The 14,017-nt window shown below is 47.0% G+C and overlaps 2 protein-coding genes across 3 annotated transcripts; one reads left to right on the forward strand and one right to left on the reverse strand.

The window, feature by feature from the left end:
• The first annotated feature begins 15 nt into the window (after positions 1–15).
• LOC124693439 (protein PHOSPHATE STARVATION RESPONSE 2-like) lies at positions 16–4,244 on the forward strand. 2 transcript variants are annotated; one of them, XM_047226914.1, is made up of 7 exons: positions 16–2,385; positions 2,608–2,812; positions 3,006–3,082; positions 3,167–3,206; positions 3,357–3,414; positions 3,630–3,699; positions 3,791–4,244. In XM_047226914.1, exons 1-7 carry the CDS (start codon positions 1,807–1,809, stop codon positions 3,986–3,988), a joined length of 1,227 nt encoding a protein of 408 aa, XP_047082870.1. In that variant the 5' UTR covers positions 16–1,806; the 3' UTR covers positions 3,989–4,244. The 2 variants fall into 2 exon arrangements, with proteins under 2 accessions (XP_047082870.1, XP_047082871.1); XM_047226915.1 differs by having other exon boundaries at positions 3,360–3,414.
• A 215-nt stretch (positions 4,245–4,459) lies between these two features.
• Positions 4,460–7,594, reverse strand: LOC124693440. The gene is made up of 4 exons (XM_047226916.1): positions 7,443–7,594; positions 7,116–7,329; positions 6,885–7,006; positions 4,460–4,623 (listed from the first exon to the last, which is right to left on the reverse strand). The coding sequence occupies exons 1-4, from the start codon at positions 7,484–7,486 to the stop codon at positions 4,605–4,607; spliced, it is 399 nt and encodes a 132-aa protein (XP_047082872.1). The 5' UTR covers positions 7,487–7,594; the 3' UTR covers positions 4,460–4,604.
• Between the last annotated feature and the right edge of the window lie 6,423 nt (positions 7,595–14,017).

Here is a 14,017-nt window from a genome sequence, read left to right on the forward strand (position 1 = left end):
AGAGGGAGATTCACTTTTCCTTGATAAAGTTACTGAAGATGACTAATTTTCAATCTGCATCTAACCAATATGGCTGACTTTTTTTCCCTATGATTTTGCCTCTTAGTGCTTCTAGATTCCACCTGCACCAGGTCAGAACTCCAAAGCACGATTAATATACTATTGGTTTAAGTGCTGCATTCCAGCTGTCATTTGTCTTACAAAATGAGATGCATAGTCTTAGATCAGGTAATGGAAAGAGACATTGTCGTTCCACATTTATAGAACCCTCATACATGCCAAATTGGGTTTGTCAACTCCAAAGCACCTAGTTGCCAAAAAGATACTCCTAGATTGCCAGCTCATTGTTCGATTCTTTTATGGAATATTGCTTCATCCACACGGTTAGCACTCACCATAAGGTCTTGGCAAGTTAGCTGTAACATGTCCTGATACTCCTTGTAGGTACCGTGCCAGGATTTTCTTACAACTCCCAGATCAGTGTAATAGGTTAATTCATATTCTATGTTCCAGCCAGATCAAGCTAGCTGCTGTTAAGCATATCTGAAGCCATATATCCCCAGCATGGTCAGCCTTGTAATGCTTTAATTTTCTATAAGGAATTGAATGCTGGGTGCTTCTTGGGATGGTTAGCTGGTAGGTTTTAGAATATCTATTACTACATGGGAAGTAGCTCCGTGTGGTCCCTACTCTTAAAATAGAATGGTGTCAGTTCAAACTTTAAAGTATTGGTAGACTATCAGCTTGATGATTAGGGAAATTTAGATACATTAGCAGATTAAGAGTCCCCTCTAGAACCATAGCCCCACCTACCCTCCCATATGCACACAAGACACAGCCAATTGAACTTTTTGGCAGTCTTCGCCTCCAAAATGATCCTAGTCTGTGCTTGAAAGTTATTCCCTTTTCTTCTTCGATTCAAATCTGTGAAGAAACAAGTAAGTGACAACATAGATTCAACTAATTCTGTAACAGCAACGCAGAATCCATATCAAGTACTCTTTATGCAACAAAATTTGGTCTGATTCATCTCTCAGATGAGTAATTGGTTTTCCCTTCAAAAAGGAAGATTAGTAATTGGTTGTTCTATTCCTGCAATTCTGTTCCTTCTTGAAACTGCTGTAAGAGTTGGGGCTTGTTCTATTTAGTTCTTGAATACTGTTGCCTTATCTTTATTGTTCTATCCAGGAAGATTATTTATTGGTTGTCCTATTCAGTTGGGGCTTGCTCCTGCAATTCTGCTCCTTTATCTTTTATGTTTAAGAATGGTTTAAATCTGCACATCATGTTGCACATGTGTTTCAATCCTTTGTAGTTAGTTCCTGTTGTGATTGCAATCTTGAGTTTAATCGCAGACTCTAGAAGTATTAATTGGCAATTATCAGTGTACAATTCACATCATGATTCTGATGTTCAGCTATAATTTTTTTACTAAGATGCATAAACCTGCCTGATATTCACAATTTAAGAACCTCACTGATTCACTAATTGGGGATTTATAGTACTCCCTCCGAATCAAATTTAGACTAAGTTGAACTAATGTCCTGACACTTATAATTGATCGGAGGGAATAATAATTGTCTGTTGGCTTGCAAATTTGTAGAAAACAAATTCTCTCTAGTTGGAGACCTGGGGAAATAAGAAGCTCCATTTATTTGAATGACTGAACAAGAACAGGAAAATTATATCTTCACTGGTTTCCTTCACAAGTTTGAATCGGATAGGCCCTTACATATGATCAAAGATCCATTTTAATGGATAGAAGTGGATCATCCTAGGGGTAATGCACACGGTCACACATCAATAATGAATCAGTTTGGCAATGGAGAAGTTCCTTGGTATCTTTCATCAGATATTAATGTAGTACCAGCAGTCTCTGAAGTCACAGTTCCTAAGTTTCCAGAGTATAGGAAATTCTACATTGAAAAGGATATGTGTGGTAATTCTATCACCTCATGCAATACCTTTTGGGCTGCAAATGGTGTCCTCCAGTCAACATCCAACTTCACTTCAGATCCTTGTATTAACAATGGATTACCTACCGGGAAGCTGTCTCCTGAATCACATATCACTGCAATGCATGGTTGTGATACTTCACTGACATCAGTACATTCATCACACAAGGGTAATCCAGGTTATTTAAGGATGTTCTATCCCAAAGTATCTGAAGAGATCAGCTGGGGTGAAAAACCACTCCCGGGAGTATTTGATTATCCAGCGAGCATTGATGTTTCTGATCAACAAAACATTATTGTTAGCCAACAAACCCAGGACATCAATACAGTGGATCATGATACCCACCTTGCACATCAAAACGAGTGGTTCTCATCTGGGAGTTCTGGGCAATTTTTTGAAAATTCAGGATCTGGTGGGTCTGTGCTTATGGTAACTATCTCATTTCACCGACTTTCCACTTGTGATTTGCTTCAATTATTCTAGGAGTTCTCAGTGTCCTCTCTTTTCTTTTGGTTTTACTATCTTTAAAACAATACAATGACAGGCTAGTAGAGCCCTACTCCACTTTGCAGATCCAGATCCAACCTTTTTCCATATAATACCATTGAATTTTGTCCCAGATGCTTAATGTGGTTGGCACCTCATTTGCAGGCAGTTGACGCAACAAGTACAACACCTTCAAATCATGCATATTTTCATGAGCAGAACAATATATCAAGTCCTTTCAACATGGATGAACTTTCCAGTGACAAATCCCCTTCTTCAGACACTGCTCCAACCAAGTCAAGGATGCGCTGGACACCTGAGCTCCATGAGCGGTTTGTTGACGCTGTTAACAAGCTTGGTGGAAGTGGAAGTATGATCACTATTGCTTTCTTACTCTTTTTTAACTGAGTTCTCCGTACGCTTTGTTTTGTGCTAATTATACTGTACAGGGCAATGTTACCTTGAAACAGGAAATATACGGGTTACTATTTGTACAGTCATATTTCTAGTTATTTTGTTACTTTTGCTAGGAGAGTTCATTTATCTATGCCCTGTTCCTGCAGAAGCAACTCCAAAGGCTGTCCAGAAAGTTATGAAGGTTGAAGGGTTAACTATATACCATGTAAAAAGCCATCTACAGGTATACATTTGTTGCTTCTGAGTTTTCAGTGAGTTTTTATATCTCTTCTTTATTTCCTGATGACCACGGGTTATTCTTTTGCAGAAGTACCGCACAGTTCGTCATCAATCTGAATCATCTGATGGTTTGTTTGTCTCTCTGCTGGGTTTAATGCCATCGTTGCAAGCCATATCCATACCATCATATTGTAGCGGACTAGGATACCAGTAGTCTAGTCAAATTTGAAGTTGGTGAAAGGTAGGATTTTATGCTTATTTTATTTTGTTTGTTTTAGCAGGTACTTCAACGGAGAGAAGCAGCCATATGGATGAAGTTTGCTCTCAAAGCTCGAAGTGAGATAATCTTTGCCTATATGTTTTCTTTTATTGCTGTCGTAAAGACTATGTATGTATAAGACTCCACCTATGCCACCAGTAACTTATTTAGGTTCGGACTTATTTCAAAGATGTCCATAAAATGGCGGAATGCCCTAGATGACAGTAAAGTCTTTTGTTCACTTTATTGTGCAGACATGGAGTTCTAATTGTTTGTTTTATACTTTGTGCAGAGCCATGGAGGCTTGTGAAGGGCTAAGAATTCAGATTGGCTTGCAGAAGCAACTTCATGAACAGCTTGAGGTATGCACATCCTACTCAGAACTGGTGAGAGAAGACGTGCGGACTTTCATCTATTTTACTGACCTGGGTTCTTTCATATTTCCCTCCATAGGTCCAGAGAAAGCTGCAGCTGCAAGTAGAAGAACACAGCAAGTACCTGGAGAGGGTGATCACGAAGCAAGGCGAGAGCCTAAAACTGCTTGGGGGACTGCCAAGGTTTCAACATGCAAGCACACAGGCTGTGGATCACAAAGAAACGTACAGAGAACAAACAGTGGGCGTGGAAGAGAGCCATTTAGAAAAGAAATGACTGCCTTTCAGTTGTGCACAAATAGAAAAGACTTGAGACACGCCCCGACAGGCTGAAGAAAGCAAGATTAAGAGTCAATTAGATTTGAGTCTGATTAGTTACCTGCCCTTTTGGCTTGTTGATTTTCCCTCCCAGGTGACCTTTTTCAGGCACTGTATTGGTGTGAGCTGACTTGCGCAGATTTTTTTGAATGGGAATACAGACTATTTCTTTCTTCATAACAAACTAAGATCGTATCTAAGTTTTTTTCTTTAATTTTTTGAGAATTGATCGTATCTGAGATGATGATTCATCATTGCCAGTGCGCGTGTTTTCTTTTTTGACGATGCTCTCTGGTTAGGAGGCTTTGGATTTACCTCTCTGTATCTCCAGGCTTAATTCAACTGTGTTTATCATCGTCAGGTTGCTATGGCATGATCAACTTAAAAGTTGAAGGTTTGACTCAGACGACCATTACAAATTCAAGGTTTGAAACAGACTTTACACGGGTGATTTATTTCGATGCTACTTGACCCAAGAACAGGGTGCAAATGCAATGTCATTTATACATGTGACAGGCAGCTTCGACAGAAAATTAGATGAACATGAGCACACTGGAGCGGAGGAGCTTGGTGCATCAAGCGGCCTGGAATGGCCTCAGGGCATCTCCAACCGGGCGACCCATCCCGCGCCCGCGCGTCCGGATGGGTCGAAACGGACAAAAGCGCGGCCCAGCGCGCGGACCCATCCCTAAAACGGATGGCCGCGGCGTCCGGGACGACCCAAACCCGGCCCAAATCTTGGACGAGTTTGCGTGGCCGCGGACGCGAAAGGCTGGTCGCTCGCGTCCTCCCCTTGTCCGCCCTGGCCCGCCTGTCTGCCTCCCAAAACACAAGGCCGCCGCACACATCTCCCCCCCCGGCTCCGCCGCCACCCACGGACCGGCGATTTCGGAGCGCGTCGACGCCGGCCATCGTCGTCGAGCCGCCGGGCAAGCGGGCGGAAGCATAGGTCGAGGTCCCGCGCTGCTTTCGCCACGTCGTAGCAGAGTCGGAGGACGCCGGCGCCGGCGTTGTTGTCCTCTCACCGTCGCGACACCTCCCGCCGTTCGCAGCCGCGCCGTTTCCGCCGGAGGTGAGCCCTCCTGCACCGTGTTTCCAGACCGCAAGTCGGCTGAGACGGCCATGGCTGCGGGTCCCCGGAGAAGCATTTGGATCGCCTCCGCCTGCGAGGTGTTCGTTCAAATGCTCGAACTAAGATGTGTCCCTTTTCAGATCATGGTGGACAGCGACGACGAGTACTTCTTCAAGAACTTCATCGACACGTCGTCAGAAGAGGAGTCCGACGACGAATTTTTCACGGATGCTGCGGTGCTCATCCACGAGCACATTGTCTCGCAGATCCCCGTGTTCCGGGGGTCTTTGCCGGGGCGCGCGGCCGCGTTGGACCGCAAAAGAGAACGCGGCCACGACCAGCTCTACAACGACTACTTCAAACCCAATCCATTGTTCGTGCCGCACTTGTTTCGCCGTCGTTTTCGGATGAACAGCCGCTGTTCCGCCGGATAATGGATGCCGTCAAGATCTACGACGACTACTTCTGTGCGAAAGTGGATGCACTTGGCAAGGTAGGCCTCTCTTCGTACCAGAAATGCACGGCAGCGATTAGGATGCTCGCATATGGCGTTGCCGGTGATTTCGTAGATGAGTACACGCGCATGAGTGAGTCAACCGGCCTGGAATCGATGTATAGGTTCTGCAGAGCGGTGATCGGTTCGTTCGGAGAACAGTACCTCCGGCAACCAAATGCGGAGGACACAGCTCGTCCGTTGTCGATCAACGCTTCCGGGGGTTTCTGGGATGCTTGGCAGCATAGACCGCATGCATTGGGAGTGGAAGAACTGCCCCTTTGGTTGGCAGGGGGCATACGGCGGCCATTCCGAGGGGTGCACGGTCATTCTTGAAGCTGTTGCTTCCCATGACACATGGATTTGGCACTCATTCTTCGGAATGGCTGGCTCGCACAATGACATCAATGTGCTGCAGCGCTCTCCGGTGTTTGACGAGGCTAGCGTACGGTCGGTCCCCGATGTGGATTTTGAGATCAATGGCCACCACTACACCAAGGGGTACTACCTTGCTGATGGTATCTATCCACCTTGGGCTACACTCGTGAAGACAATCCGAAATCCCAGCTCGGAGCAGGAGGCAAGGTTTGCCAAAGAGCAGGGAGGCAGCCCGGAAAGATGTCGAGCGGGCGTTTGGCATCCTCCAAGCTCGTTGGGCTATCGTCGGACACCTGCCGGAGCCCGGGATGTGCAAACTCTGTGGGAGGTGATGACCGCTTGTGTAATCATGCATAACATGATTGTTGAGGTAGAGCGGGATGATTCACTCTTTGATAATGACTCGGGAAGGCCAAGGAGAGTTGGTTACTCCTCAAGGTGGTCCGGCATCATTCCGGGACATTCTTCATGCGCACCATGAAATTCGAGATCTAGCTGTACACAACCAGACTTCAGGCTGATTTGGTCGAGCACATGTGGCAGCATGTAGGCAGCAATGCTGCAAACAACAATCATGAAGGCAATCCTGAAGCCTAGAGCATTTGTATCGTTTTTTCATTTTATTTGAATAATACTTTATCCTTGATTACATGGACTATGTAATGTGTAATACATTTTGAGCATTTGAACTATTTTATATATTTTTTCTATAATTTATTTTGCGTTTTTCTAGTGAATTTACAAGAAAAACATACCATGGGCGCCGCGACCCAAATCTGGCGCGTTGGGCGCAGCGCGCGACCCAAACGGACGCGCGGACGCGGGGCACCGTCCGCGCGTCCGCTCGGGCACGCAAACGGCCCAAAACGGACGGCCCAGCGCGTCCGTTTGGGTCGCCCGGTTGGAGATGCCCTCAGGTATGGCTGAGCAAATTGCATCCAGACGGAGCTCGGCGGGGCCATCTTCCTCTTCAGGTCCTGGCACACGGCGGCGCCGCCGGTGGAGTACAGATTGCACCGTAGCCCATCCTGGATCTTTTCAGAAAGAACGAAAAAACATCCAAGAAACGAAGTGTCAAAAAACAAAGTCGCATAATTGCACATCTCGTTAGCAGTTGGAGGCAGCGAGCGAACGTGTGCGTACTTTTGTGACGACAGTGGTGATGTCCGGCGCGCCACCGTAGAGTGGCCTTGCCATCGCCGCCGGCTGCGCCTCCTCCGCGGCGACGACGATCTCGGCCGCCTGAGCTACCAGGGGGCCGTGCGCCACCGCTGCTTCCCGGAGGCCGGCGTAGGGGAGCATGGAGTGGCACGCGGCGCAGTCGCTTTGCATGAACACCTTGGGCCCGCGCTGAGACCTGCTCATCACAGAAGTTCAACAAAACCCAACCATACTTTTCAGAGAAAGAAGTTCTTCTCCGTGACAGCTGACGATTGCTGCTGGGAAACCAAAGCTTTGGGGTGTGCTTACGCGTCCTGCGGCCACGGGTAGGCAGGGCAGGCGATCCCGGCCATTGCAACGCCAAGGCGAGCTCGAGAGCGTGTGCCGACTTGGCTACTGATGCAGGTGGTGGGTTTGTCTGCAGATAAGATGGGTCGTAGGAGTGAAGTGGAGAGTGTTGCGTTCTGGATTGGGGTGACGTGGGCGCTGGGCAACAAAGCCTCAAAGAGGTGGAAGGCGTGTTTCGGTTGGGTGCGGGAGCCGTTTTCTACTTCTCAAAGCGGGTTTCTCTAGCATATGCACAAAATAAAGGAAGACTCTCTCATGAGTTCTTGCTCTTATTGGAGGAGAACTTTGGCCCCTACAGTTCTTAATTCGCACAGCTATACGCATGACTTTGCATATACCTAATGCTCTCGAGTCTCGATGTAACACCCCGACCATCCCCAGCTGGGGCTGTTACCCCTGGCATCTCTCTTACAAGATATATTCCGTCCATTTACGATTAATTTACGAAAAAAGTATCAACATCTACAATATAAATATATTATATTAAAATCATGATAATATATATTTTAATGTTATAGGTATTTGGTACTCCCTTCGTCTATGAATAGATGTCGAGAGGTTCATTTAAATTCGAATGTATTTATGCACTAAAAAGTGTCCAGATACATTCGAATTTAGACAAATTTTCGACATCTAAAAATGGACAGAGGTAGTATTACATATATTGATTGTTTTAATATTAGTTAAAAAAATTAAAGTTTGAATTTGACTAAACCTAAAACGCGAATTAAATAAAAAATAGAAGGAGTATGAGCACTTGGTCTCATAATTCTTGTCATGGTTCTAGTTTGAAACTTATCATACTATTGGGGTGACACAAAGATGCATGCTTTCCAACATTGTCATGCAATTTTGGCAAATCTTTGTGAAAATCTAACCAATTTTGTCATGCAATTTTGGCCAAACGGCCCAACTTCCTACCGTGGCAGCCCATGCCGGATGGCCCCCTAGCCATAACTATTTTCGCGGGAGGAATCTGATCTATCGGTAGCCCCCCGCATGATCCCTGGACCAGTCTGGTTCAAGCTTGGCCCATTCCCTAGTCTGCTCCTTCGCCATACAGTGCTCCGTCGGCTTAGACCGGGGCGTGGAACCACGGTCTCCGTCCGTCCACCGGCTCACCAGGTCTCCTCGGCTCTCAGCCTCCTGCGCAGGTCTACCACGCCCAGGCTCCGCACCCGGGGTACGCAGCATCACCATACATGTACGGCCCCCTCCGACACTACCGTATGCATCACCGTCACCAGCGCCCGGACCATCATCGTCGACCTCCACGCCAAACTGGGATCAAGTCGCCTTCATCGCCACGATGAACAATTTCACCCTCAACAACACCAAAGGTACGAATTGGGTTTTCGATTCTGGTGCATCTTCGCACATGTCTTCAAATTTGAATTTTCTGTTAGCTTGTTCTTCCTCTCCCTTTTCCTCAATTACCATTGGCGATGGCTTCTCTATTCCAATCTGGCACAGGACACTCCTGCATATCTCACCCACATGCCAAATTTCTTTTACGTCAAATTCTAATTGACACTTCCTTAATCAAAAATCTCATATCCATTCGACAATTTACAATTGATAATCGTGTCTCATTGAAATTTGACCATTTTGTCTTATCTGTGAAGGATCTACAAATGGGGAAGCTTCTCGCACGGTACAATAGCTCGGGTGACTTCTATCCTCTTCATGGTGCATCAACTTCTTCACCTCAAGCCATGATCACCCCTATTGGACTCTGGCATCGTCGAATAGGACATCCCAATAAAACCACATTGTCATCTTTACTTCAAGAATTTTGTATCCCTAACACTAGTTCTCCTCACGATTCTTTTGTAATGCATGTCAATGTGGCAAACATGTTGGATTACCCTTTAGTACTTCTTCCACATATAGCTCGTCCCCGTTTGAATTATTACGTTGTAATTTATGGACATCCCCGGTTCCTAGTGTGTCTCTGGTTTTAAATATTATCTTGTTATTCTTGACGACTATTCCCATTATATCTGGACATTTCCTCTTCTCGCCAAGTCTGACGTCCCCACTGTTTTTCAGAATTTTCGCAATGTTTTACATATTTGGACATCCTATTCAATTTATCCAATGTGATAATGGACGAGAATATGACAATATTAAAAATTTTGATTTCTTTCTCTCTCTCTCACAGCATCTTACTTCGTTTCTCTTGTCAAAGCTGAACCGTTCTCTTCGCTCTATTAATGATATGCTTCGTACGCTACTAATTCAAGCCTCTTTACCTTCACGTTTTTGGGCAGAAGCTCTACGTTTAGGCACCTTTCTCATCAACATTCTCCCTATCAAAACTTGTCCTCTTTACACCCCATACCAACCCCTTTTTCTTCACCCTCCTAATTACTCTTATTTACGTGTCTTTCATTGTTTATGTTTTCCAAATATCACTTCCACCACTCCTCACAAACTTGCGCCTCGCTCTCTCCCTTGCATCTATCTTGGTTCTTCTGATGATCATAAAGGTTCCCGGTGTTTCGATCCATCTTCTGGCCATGTTCTCATTTCTCGCCACGTCATTTTTGATGAAACTACTTTTCCATATGCTACCGCAAACGCCATCTGTACCTTGTCATCATCATCGTCCTCTTCTGGTTCTTTCTCTTCCGATCGTGAGGGCCTCGGCTTTGGAGAAGAGAGTATTGGGTGGCTGAGGCGAAGGAGTCAGCGGCGGAGCCATGCCAGGGTGCGGAAAATCTAGGCGTCTCTGGTACCATGATATTTGGAGAGAACTATTGCTTTGTATTGATATGTGGAGATTACAGAGTATATATAGATCTATCAGAAGCCTAGGTTTTCCACACCTTGACATGGCTCCGTCGCCGATTCCTCCGCCGCTGCCGCCCGGTCCTCTCTTCTCCAAGGCCAAAGCCCGCGCCGCCGGTGCACCCTCCTCCTCCTCCTCCTCCTCCTCCTCCTCCTCCTACTCCTCCTACTACACCACCCTCAGCTCCAACCCAAATACTGACGTCCCTACCTCCCACCTCTCCCCACAACTAGCCCCCATGTCGTTCGCCGATACAATCTCTGATGTTCTAGGTGAATAAACTCCAAGTGTGCAACAATATGCTGTTTGTCAACTGATCTAGATTAATACTAGTAGTCCTGGAGTATTTTTGATTCAGATAAAAAATACATGTTCGAGATGAATTGATGTCTATGCAAACATAGGATCCTGGTTGGGGGAGGGGCACCACGAGGCGGCGGCGCCAACCTGCCTGCCACCGCACTCCGTCGCCCAGTTCTCTCCACCATAAGGCGGCATCACGCCATACGACCCTGCCGGGAGGTGCAACGTGACGTCGAACACCGCCGGCCCACGCTTCATCTCCGCCGCGATGCTGTCGAGCACTTGGCCCACGGGCACGCCGGTGACCCCTGCGACGACGCGCTGCTCAACGGACTTCCTCGGCCTCGCGCAAAGCCGCCCCGTCTCGGCCGCGCTCGCGGCGAGCTGGACGCCGCCGTAGGAGACCTCTACGTACGTGCCGGGCTGGATGCACGCCTCGGCCCCGTAGCTGCTGGAGCGGACGCCGAGCGTGAGGTTGAAGGAGAGGCCCCTCGTCGGGATCGGGTCGAGGCCGGAGACGGCGTCTATCGCGACGCTGTAATGCGCGTCGAGGTGGTAGAGCACGAGCCAGAGAAGCACGCACGTGGAGACGACGACAATGATCCCGACGATGCAGCTGATGAAGCAGTCTGCCTTGCACTTGCTCTTCTTGTCCCGGATCTCAGGGTCTCCATGGCGTGCATGCCTCTCCACGTCGTCCATCCCGATCCCGGCCGGCTGCCTCCCCATCTGTTGAGGACTTAGTTTTTTTTTTGGAAGGTTGTTGAGTGATTGGGATAGCTTGGCATGTTAGCACGTTTTCCTAGGTTATATAGCCAAAAGAAGACGTCGGTTGTTCATGGATGGATATACACCCAGATCGCGCGCGGCGGAGCCATGAAACACAAATTGTTACTGCTCGTCGTTTGTACCACGTTTCCCTTTTGTAATCGTATCTGGTCGTCGAATTGTTACAAAACCGCGGGAAGTTGATAAGGTTTCGGGGTTAAACGCAGTGATGCGTTGTCAAAATAGGTCATGGTTGATGCAATGATGCTAGCTGCTAGTAGTATCTCGTATTTCTTCTTACTTTTTTTTTGTCGTGGAAGCTGTTGCATAAATATAGGAGATGTAAATATCATGAAATCACAGGTGAGATCAAGGTTTTTTTTCTCGGTATCATTTATTTACTGGAGAAAACCGGAAAATACGCTTACCGCAAAATCTCGGGATTATTTCAAACGTGATTCTTCATACAAAATTTGAATTCAAAATATGAATAAAATCATTTTAGTATTCTCACCTTTGACCTGGATTCTTTTCTTCTGCACGAGATAAATGTGGAATTTCAGACATCTTGTAAAAAAATGGGGTCTAAAAAGGATTTCCCAAATACACCATACATCGATGGTTCTATCAATTGCCAACAGAACCGTGGGGGAACTAGGTGCGGGCAACCCGTGTTCGAGCCCTCGTCTCAGCAGGTGTGTGCCCAAGTTGCCCCCTTCTTGATATGTAGCCATAAGGCTCCTCCTCTACCATGTCGATCTCATCATTTCAAAAGATCCTAGTTGGTTTTACGAGCATCGTGATGACATAGAAATTCATTTTTATACAACCGAACAACGGAGCACTCCGAGCTCAAAGGCTAGCCTCCTTGCTAGTTGCACCCTCATCACACGTGTTGTCACCTATATTAAGAGTCGTTGTGCGTCTCCACAGTGTAGCCGCAGAAGCAGCGCAAATCTGCATTGAACATGCCCTCATTGTTATTTGGATGCTCGAGGTGCTGAAAAAATGATTAAGGAGGGGTATGACGGCGAGGACCTCTAATCTGGCCTTCTTACGCATGTCACCATGGTAGATCTCCCTGAAGCGTAAGAGGTTAGACACGCAGGTCCCTGAGAAAAGTCTAATGAATGGATGGTGGAAATGCATGGTTAACACAATAAGGGCACTATATTATTCTTCGATGCCACAACAATTATACTTACTAATAGTTGTTCTTAAGTTGATCGTAAAATTCCTTGAATTTCGTAAGGTCATGCACAATTATTCATACGGTGACCATAGGACAAAACCGTGCATGGTCGTACAAAGTTCAATTCGAGGAAATTAACCAACTTAATGACAAGCTAGTAGCAGCATTTCTATAGTGTAGAAGAAGAATGTAGTGTCGCAACCATGCATGTCCGCCAACCCTTTGTCACACCTTACCTCGAGACTTGCATCTCCGTCCTCTCGCGCGTCAACGAGAGCTACCATGCCGACACGCGCAAGCTAGCCTGGCTGGAGGTCTTTGACATCATGACCCTCCTTAACAATCTATCCGGTACCACGAGCGGTCATGAATGACAACGATGGCCTCTCCAATGCAGACATGTGCTACCTGCAACATGAGATGCGCAATGCCTCTGACATGCTCCGCGGCAACATATAACCTAGATGACACCAGAGCCAAACATGCATGCGGAGTAGACTGCCTCCACGAAGAGTTCAAGAAGAAAGTCGATGAGATATCAAAGGGAAACAAGTCCGAGAGATTCATGGCCGGTGCTCGTTGACCGTGCCCTCACAAAATAAAGTGAAACCCTAGCTGCCATGATTTACCACCAGCATGGAGTGCAATCATAGGTCTTCATTTTATTTGGCGAGGGCATGGTCGACAAGACAATACATGATAGCCGCCCATGAGCTTGTTTCCGTGGACATCTCGTCGGCTCGCTTCTTGGCATCTGTCGATGGAGTACATGGTGGTGAATGCAGGCAGCAGGATTTCCATCACACTATGAGGTCTATATATTAACACATAATATGGGCGAGCCCGCGCGCCGATGCCGGCCGGCCAACCGCGCGCGGCGCAAATGGATGGCCGTTCTCCTAGTAGTAGGTAGCTAATTTTAGCTCGTTTCTAGATCACGGTATCCAGCGATCGACCACAGACAAGCGCAAGCAAGCAAAACCACCGAACTTCGCGATAGACTCGATCAAGTAACCAGGATGCATGCACTAGCTAGTACAGCTGGTCAATGATCATCTGAAACTCTGAAAGCCTGATTGTTAAGTGCAGTGGTTTGAGGTAACGTGGACGAAAAACTGCCGGTGATCGTAGCAGCTTCCAGGGAAGTAATTGACAGAAAGAATGGACCAGGCCCGTCATGACGAAAAGCCCAAGGGCCATGGTAGCGATATATATGGGCCCGATCCGTCATTCTGTGCCCAGCTTATCTCCCTCAACTGAAGGCGGGCCGGGCTGTCAAGGTTCAATCTTCCGGGGGCCTGGGCATTGGTCTTGACTGTAATGACCTTGAGGTGTTGAGCGTGGAGTTTCAGACCAGGCCAAGCTCCTGAATAATCTGTACGATGGCAGACTGCCGACTGCGTTGGTATTTCGTGCTGGTCCAGCTTCAGCTCCAGCTTACCCAGCCAGCCAAGCAAGCAAGCGAACCACCTCCCGTCC

Source organism: Lolium rigidum, chromosome 2 (assembly GCF_022539505.1).
Source record: "Lolium rigidum isolate FL_2022 chromosome 2, APGP_CSIRO_Lrig_0.1, whole genome shotgun sequence".
Lineage (NCBI taxonomy): Eukaryota > Viridiplantae > Streptophyta > Magnoliopsida > Poales > Poaceae > Lolium > Lolium rigidum.

What these genes read in the sequence shown, in the direction of transcription:
- LOC124693440 (XM_047226916.1), bottom strand. Translation starts at nt 7,486, where the DNA reads ATGGCCGGGATCGCCTGCCCTGCCTACCCGTGGCCGCAGGACGC. An exon ending in TACCCGTGGCCGCAGGACGC is followed by an intron (nt 7,330 to 7,442) that starts GTAAGCACACCC and finishes TGTGATGAGCAG; the next exon opens with GTCTCAGCGCGGGCCCAAGG. An exon ending in TCACCACTGTCGTCACAAAA is followed by an intron (nt 7,007 to 7,115) that starts GTACGCACACGT and finishes CTTTCTGAAAAG; the next exon opens with ATCCAGGATGGGCTACGGTG.
- LOC124693439 (XM_047226914.1), top strand. Translation starts at nt 1,807, where the DNA reads ATGAATCAGTTTGGCAATGGAGAAGTTCCTTGGTATCTTTCATCAGAT. An exon ending in CAAGCTTGGTGGAAGTGGAA is followed by an intron (nt 2,813 to 3,005) that starts GTATGATCACTA and finishes CTGTTCCTGCAG; the next exon opens with AAGCAACTCCAAAGGCTGTC. An exon ending in GTTTGCTCTCAAAGCTCGAA is followed by an intron (nt 3,415 to 3,629) that starts GTGAGATAATCT and finishes TACTTTGTGCAG; the next exon opens with AGCCATGGAGGCTTGTGAAG.